The sequence below is a fragment of the Phoenix dactylifera genome, chromosome 6 (assembly GCF_051530095.1).
Source record: "Phoenix dactylifera cultivar Ajwa chromosome 6, Ajwa_hap1_PhDact_Kaust_v1.1, whole genome shotgun sequence".
Classification (NCBI taxonomy): domain Eukaryota; kingdom Viridiplantae; phylum Streptophyta; class Magnoliopsida; order Arecales; family Arecaceae; genus Phoenix; species Phoenix dactylifera.
In genome coordinates this window covers 33,234,565-33,241,982 of record NC_143195.1, presented here as the reverse complement: position 1 = coordinate 33,241,982, position 7,418 = coordinate 33,234,565, and the positions used below count along the sequence as shown (strand labels likewise).

General features: G+C 42.9%; 1 protein-coding gene across 6 annotated transcripts; it reads left to right on the top strand.

The window, feature by feature from the left end:
- Positions 1-514: 514 nt before the first annotated feature.
- On the top strand, positions 515-7,418 carry LOC148703240 (Tetratricopeptide repeat (TPR)-like superfamily protein). Of its 6 annotated transcripts, none has more exons than XM_089924037.1 (5): positions 515-3,823; positions 3,921-4,058; positions 5,916-6,176; positions 6,287-6,488; positions 6,680-7,418. In XM_089924037.1, the coding sequence occupies exon 1, from the start codon at positions 643-645 to the stop codon at positions 3,721-3,723; it is 3,081 nt and encodes a 1,026-aa protein (XP_089780163.1). In that variant the 5' UTR covers positions 515-642; the 3' UTR covers positions 3,724-3,823; positions 3,921-4,058; positions 5,916-6,176; positions 6,287-6,488; positions 6,680-7,418. The 6 variants fall into 6 exon arrangements, with proteins under 6 accessions (XP_089780163.1, XP_088579906.2, XP_088579908.2 ...); XM_088723780.2 differs by having other exon boundaries at positions 6,626-7,418; XM_088723782.2 differs by having other exon boundaries at positions 6,287-6,587.

Below are 7,418 nucleotides of genomic sequence, written 5' to 3'. Positions count from 1 at the left end.
AAGAAAGCCAAAAAAAAAAAAATTGCTGACTAGTTGGCCAGTGGTGGACCATCCCTGAAGATAACCCGTTGCGGTTATATAACCTTCACTGTCCAATTTCCCGCCAAAAAATTTGGGAAAGAGACAGAGAAAAGTCCTGACCAGAAGTAATACCTTCATGCAATCGTCTCTAATGAGACCATTAGAAGCCCATGGTCTGGGCCCAAATTGGGTTGCTCGACACCCCTTGAAGCCTTTATTCTGCCGTATGGGCCAGGCCTCTGGGCCAACACTGATGGGTTTCCGTTCCAAAGAAAGTCTTCGGGTCGCATCGTTCATGCGATTCTACCGGTGGATCGGACCATAGTCGCTTCGATAGCTGTGCAGGCGGGTGAACGAAGGAGTTCCAAGAGCTTGAGATTTGCGCGAGGCGCCATCCAACGGTTGACATCGCGAAAGATGGTCAATCACAATTTCGCGCGAAAGATACAACCCGAACCCGTCGCGCGAAGGCGGCCTCCTTCCTCTCCGTGCTTGGGGTCCTTCGTGCCGCCAAAGTCCAAACCTTCCCAAACGAAACTCTCGCTCTTTGTCGACTCTCAACTCCCCCCTCTCGGAGATGCTCCCCTTGCGAGCGTCTCTCCGCCACGCGGTCGCCCTCTAATGTTAGCATCCAAGAGACCCCGAACCCCATCCACGCCTCTCCCCCGTTTCCTTTCTCTTCGAACGAACCCCACCTCCTCCCGCGCCGCCGCGACCTCTTCTTCCCTCCCCATCCCGGACTCCGACTACGACTCCCCTCCTCGCCACGAGGCTGCCTCCGCCCACCAGTCCCTCTGCCTCTCCCTCCTGCGCCGCCTCGCCCGACGCGGCATGCCCGCCGCCGCCGCCGCCGTCGTCGACCGCCTCGTCGCCCGCTCCCGGCTCCCCACCGCTGTCTGCGCAGTCGACTGTGCCGCCGCCTTCGGCCTCCGCCTCGACCACGGCCGCCTACTGCGTTCCCTCGTCGCCTCCGGCCAGCTGCTCAAAGCCGAGGCCCTCTTCTCCTATGCAACCAAAGGTAACCCTCCAAACGATCCCTCCGTGCTCGATTCCATGACAGAATGCTACTGCAAGCTTGGGAATTTGGTTCAGGCCAAAGCCCATTTGAACCAACTGATAAAAATCGGATCTTTGCCATCCATAAAGACGTATAATGCTTTGCTACATGCTCTTTGTGCGGAATTGAAGTACTTGGAGGCTCTGGACCTCTTCTTCCTGATGGCCGGGGCCGGTGTCCTCCCGCCATTCTCTGCTTTTAATCTCCTCATCTCGGGGTTGTGCTCGAAAGGGTACTTGGATGAGGCACGCTGCCTGTTTGATATAATGGCTGGCACGGGCTTGCGCCCCACTGCCCGTTTGTTCAAGTCCATGGTGTATGGGTTTTGCAAGGGGAACAGGGTCGTGGAGGCGGAACATTTGTGTAGAGTGATGGAGTCTCATGGTTTTTATTTGGACCGAGTAATGTGCACTGCACTTGTATACGGGTACTGTAAGGAAGGAAGGATGGAGTTGGCTCTGAATGTCTTTGAGAGATTGAGGGAGATGGGCAGCCCTGGGCCTGATGTTTATGCCTACAACACAGTGATCTATGGGTTGCTAAAGCTGGACTATATTGATTCAGCATGGGAGTTCTACAACCAGATGGTGGAGAGAGGCTTGAAACCAAATGCTGTGACTTACAATATCGTGATCAGTTGGTACTGCAGGAACAACAGGGTGGATTGTGCACTGGAGCTTCTTCATGCGATGCGTAGGCGTGGCTTAGCGCCAAATTTACAGTGCTACACGGTTGTGATTACCACTCTCTGCAAGGAAAACAGATTAGTAGAGGCTGAGCATTTGTTTGATAAGATGCTAAAGAGGGGACTTCTTCCTGATCACGAGATGTTCATTTCACTAATCAATAATCTTCCAGAGTGTCATGAGCGTGCTATAGTTGTCAAGATTCTGCAGGCTTTGGCAAAGGCAGACTGTAATTTTGATTTTGCAAAGTTATCTAGACCATTTGTCTCTTCTTCAAATGAAGCATTGCAGCAGGATGCCGAGCTTCTATTTGATGAGATAATGAGAACTGAGGTGCTCCCTGTTGATGTTGTTTTCAATATCATGATAAGTGCTCTGTGCACAGCAGGAAAATTCAGCATTGCTTGTCATTTGATGGACAAAATGGTTGGTTGTGGATGCGAACCTTCAATCTCAACTTACAATTTTCTTGTTCGATATTTATGCAAAGAGAATCAGGTGGGGGATGCTAGATTGCTCGTTGACCTTATGCAGAGTAGGGGAGTTGCTCCTAATCTTGCTACTTATTCCATTATCATAAATGCTCACTGCAAGCATGGGGACATAGATTTGGCTTTTGGAGCCTTTAATCAAATGGTTGAGCAAGGCTTCAAGCCTACTGTTGCTATTTATGATTCAATAATTGGTTTTCTCTGCAGTGCAAAAAGGCTGAAGGAAGCCACATTAACATTCAACAGAATGCTTGAAGCAGGGGTCACACCAGACGAAATTGTGTACACCACACTTCTTAATGGCTATTCTAAGATGGGAAGGGCAGTTGATGCTTGTCATCTTTTTGATGAGATGGTAGAGCATGGATTCCAGCCCAGCTCCCATGCTTACAGTGCACTCATTAATGGTCTAATTAAAAAAAACATGATCAGAAAGGCCTGCCATTATTTGGATAGGATGATGGAGGATGGATTTCTACCTGATACAATTTCTTACACAATGCTAATCAATCAGTTCTTTAGAAAAGGTGAGGTCACCTTAGCACTGGATCTGGTTGATTTGATGGTTAGAAGCCAGATTGAACCTGACCTCACCACCTACGGTTCATTGATTAGTGGGCTTTGTAGAAACATCTTGCACCGTGGTAGAGTACGTCCTTTGTTAGCTCAAAAATTGAAGGAAGCAAGATGCATGCTTTTCAGGTTGCTACCTGAAAAAAGTGCCATCCATGGGAAGATGAACCAAAGGGTCCATTGCCGATCTACCGAGAAAAAGATTGAGCTTGCATTGAATGTAATCCAAGAGCTTGTAGATAGTGGGTTGATGCCAGACCTACATGTCTATAATGGGATGCTTAATGGACTTTGCAGAGCTAAGATGATGAAAGATGCTTATGCTCTTATACTATTAATGCAGCAAGATGGTGTTGTTCCCAACCAGGTGACTTATACCATTCTCATAAATGGCCATATCAGATTGGGTGAGATTGATCATGCTATTCAGTTATTTAACCAGATGAATGGGGATGGATATATCCCTGACAAGTTCTCATACAACACACTAATAAAAGGTTTCTGTGCGGCTGGAAGAGTCATTGAGGCATTATCACTTTCTCAAATGATGCAGAAGAGAGGCTTATTTCCCAGCAAGGTTGCATTTGATAAATTAGTTGAGTCCGTTATTCCTAATCATTCCAGTGATCTTGCTGTCAAGCTATTTGAGGAGATGCTTTCACATGGTTATGTGCCATGGTGCAGAAATTATAACAGATTGCTTTGGATTCTCTCTGAGAATAGCAAGTTGTGGGAGGCTTGCAGAATTTTCAATATGATGCTACAAAAAGGAAAGACACCAAATCAAGAAACAAAGAGACATTTAGTGGAAACGTGCTATAGGCAAGGACAAATCAACATGGCTTTTGAGATAGAGGAAAACATGCCCATTTGTGACTATGATGGCTCATTTTAATATGCCTCATTCTCATTTAGCATCAAAAGTTGCTGGCATGATGCATGAGGGTTTTGATTGGCTATTGGGGTGTATATTTCTTCAAGCACTCCTCTGAAAGGTAAATTTGTTCTTTTTCTTTCTTTTCATGCTATATTATTTTTGCATATTTGGAATTCTAACTTGATCAAATTGATAAATCAAACTTCTGCATGTAGCTGCTAATTGTTCATGTGAAGGCACCATTGGCGCTCTAAGATGTTTGTATCATACAGTCAAATCAGCTAGCCTTCAATGTCAAGCAACTCTATGCCAAGCTGCAGATGGCCCTATTCCGGTCAATAACATTTTAGAAGGTAAACACTTCATGCTAATCACCTCACAGATATTCCATCATCTTAGAAAAGGACAGAGCATTTTTAGTTCTTGAAGGAAGTGTTTCAAAAATATGGCAAAAGTGAAATATTCATCTTAATTTTATAAAGATTTAATGCATACCACCTAGAATTCAAGCATGTTGGGTTTAAATGTTGAAATTTGAGGTCAGAAAGGTGGTCTTGAGTTTTTGGTCAGCAAAGAAGGCCTGCAAATGAAAGAGCTAGGATCTTCAGTCGTTGGACTACTTTCTAGCTAGGACTGGGAGCCTTTTACTCAAATTCCGTCAATATTATTTAAGTTTCTGTTTTGCAGTTGTGACTTTTAAGTCATATTGCTTCTAAGAAAGGATCTGTTGAGGTATTTCAAACAGTGGAGTCGTCCTCAAGCTGTTTAAGTGGTTGGACATATTTGTTTGAGCTAGGAAGTGTTTGGGCCTTTGGGACTATCTTTGCTGTATTATAGAGACCTATCTGGATTTTGAATTTTGTAATATGATCAATGAATAATTTTTTTTTTAGGCTAATTAAGTCATTATTGTAATATGCCATGCCAGGGGAACAAAAGACCAAGTATGCCTCTTGTACTTTTTTGGCCTTGACTATAATAACCTAAGATCTCATCCAAAAAAGCTAGCCGGAAGGTACTTTTTTGGTTTCTAAGTTCTGTATAAGTGCTCAAATACTCTCCAGCTAATAACCGATGTGAGATTAAACACACGCCCGTAGGGATCCTCATATACTCTCTCCATTTAAGGCCTGGCATTCTCTTCAGGTCAAGGACCCAAATCCATTCAAATATAATCATAAGCACTACGATCGGCTCATTGTCAGCCTCCATAAGCCCATGCTGCTGTTTTTCCTAGTCCACATGGGCTATGGGCTGGGTTCGCTCTGATACCATTTGTAACAATCCAAGAATTTATCCAAAAAGGCTAGTTGGAAGATACTATTTGGGTTCCTTAGTTCTGAATAAATACCCAAGATCTCTCCGGCGAATAACCGATGTGGGACTAAACACACACATGCATGGATCCTCACATCGACCTTGAATTGTGAATCATATGCTTTTTTCCAGCCTGGTGACCAAGTAATTCTTAAAAGTGATGCCAAGAAGGCAAGAAATTAGTTTAATGTGCAGACCTCCATTCCACATACTTCTAACTCATTGCCAAAATTACCTTTATTTTTTTCCTCCGCTGGTGCATGTTCATCATCTTTCCAAAACTATTAATTGGTTATGGTGGTCTTTACATGCTTGGTCATGCTCCATCATTGATTAAGGATCCGAGACCTTAAGGATTTCCAATATATAATAATGCAATGCTGTAGCATTGGACTGCAATCATATATTCATTTATGGACATACTGAATTAGAATGTAATGGACACCCAAGGAACTCTGGAACTTTACTGACAAATAAATCTTGTTGATTGTTTAAATGTGGGACTGCCAGGAGATATACTTTCTTTTATATTGTTTCATCTCTTACATATCATATTTCTTTTTCTCATTATTATTTGCCATACAGTTTTATTCACCCTTTGCAGGAAAGGAGTTGGTTGAGCTCAATATTTAATATATGTATTCAAATTATTATTCCTTTATTAGTTGATATCAATTGTATTCGTTCGTAAGTTATTCGGGCAGCTGACTTTGTATTTTCTTACTTGTAATTTATCATATGTGCATAAATGATCATGAAGACGAGCAATGACCACTGATGTGTTTCCATAGTATTCTCTAAGGCTCAAGACTCAGCAATTCTCGGACTAGTTTCTGCAGGTGGAATTTGAAATTGATCTCATGTGGCATTTCTTTGTTGACAAATCTGTCCAGGCAACAACAAGAACTGGGGTGTTCTGAATAGTCATTGGCACTTTAATCCAAACCCCTGGTTGGAAAGAAGAGGCAAGAAGTTGGAAGACAGCTTCAGGGAAAGGGTTCATGCAGAATGCGGCCAGAATTAGACATCAAAATTTTTCCAACATGTGGTGTCATGCTGACAGCCTAATTATAGGATCTTTGTCGAGTTTGGTTAACTAGTAAACGAATCCACACAAGCAGACGGTTGACCCGTAAGCTAATGCAATATTTCAGGTTTGCCTTTGCATCCATCAACAGTTACTTAGATCAAATTTAGCATGCTGATGACAAACAATACGATTGTATTTAATTTCTTTATCTGTTCTTTGTTTGTTTATTACTAGGTCAGGATCTATTAAATGGCGCAACTAAGTGCACGCAAGACCAAGTGCCATTTGACTGCTGAAAGCACAAGCATGAGGATACGGACTAGTACATTTAAAGGATTCCTCTTTGGTGGTTGAAATCCTTCTAACAATTTTAATGCCGTTTTCTCTAATGATGCAGTGCATCCAATATGGCAGAGGATCCTGTGGACATAGTGAGGTAGCTTGCTACGGTTGGCTGATCTTTTGACTAAAGTGCTTTATCTCTATCTGGCTGCATCTGTCTGCAGATACTTCAATCCTTCAAAAAGAAATTCGGGTTCTCATTTTGCTAAACTTTACTGCATCCATCTGCAGATATATCCGCTCTCTAATAAATTTCTGGTTGTCATTTTGCTCGGCTCGATTCAGCCTCCAAGTTCTTGGCAAATTGAATGGCATTGGGCATACCTTGAATTCGATTTGCAGCATTTAGCAAATCTGAAGAATTTTGGAAATTGCTAGCAGAGGAGGACCAATTTATGGAAGTCCTCAACTGTTTATTATAAGCAAAGGAACTGTTGATTTTAAAATTAAATTTGCAAATAATTCACCAAAAAGATATTTTATTTTAATATACAAAGAGTTGTGTCACCATTGACCCCTATCTCAATTAGGCCCTTTATTGTGTATTTGAAGTCACTATCTTCACAGGCAGCAGGTACACCCGTACGAAGACAAGCAACTTCAACGACTTCAGTGGAGAGAAAATAATCAAAAGGAAAGAGCCAAGGAGGAGAACGCTGCTGCCCGACTTCTTTTCAAATGGTCGGTCATAGGCTCCATGATTCCTGCCATGGGATTCGGCCCTACATCACGTGCTCGGCCTGAATTAAGGAGTCGGCCGGTGCTTGCTCTTCCAAATAATAACCAATTCCAGTTCTTTCTTGTCGTGCTGCGAAGGCAGGATACAGTCGTTGGGTACCTTAACGTCACGGAGGCTGCATTTAAATCCATCTTAAACATTTGAAGATTAAGCATAACGTTTATTAGACCATTCAAAGTGCTTGCTATTTGATGTTTGGGCTTATTCTAACTGTTATGACTCGTGTGTGTGTGTGTGTGTGTGTGTTGTTCGGACGTAATTGTTTCTATGTTAATTTTCTATTCT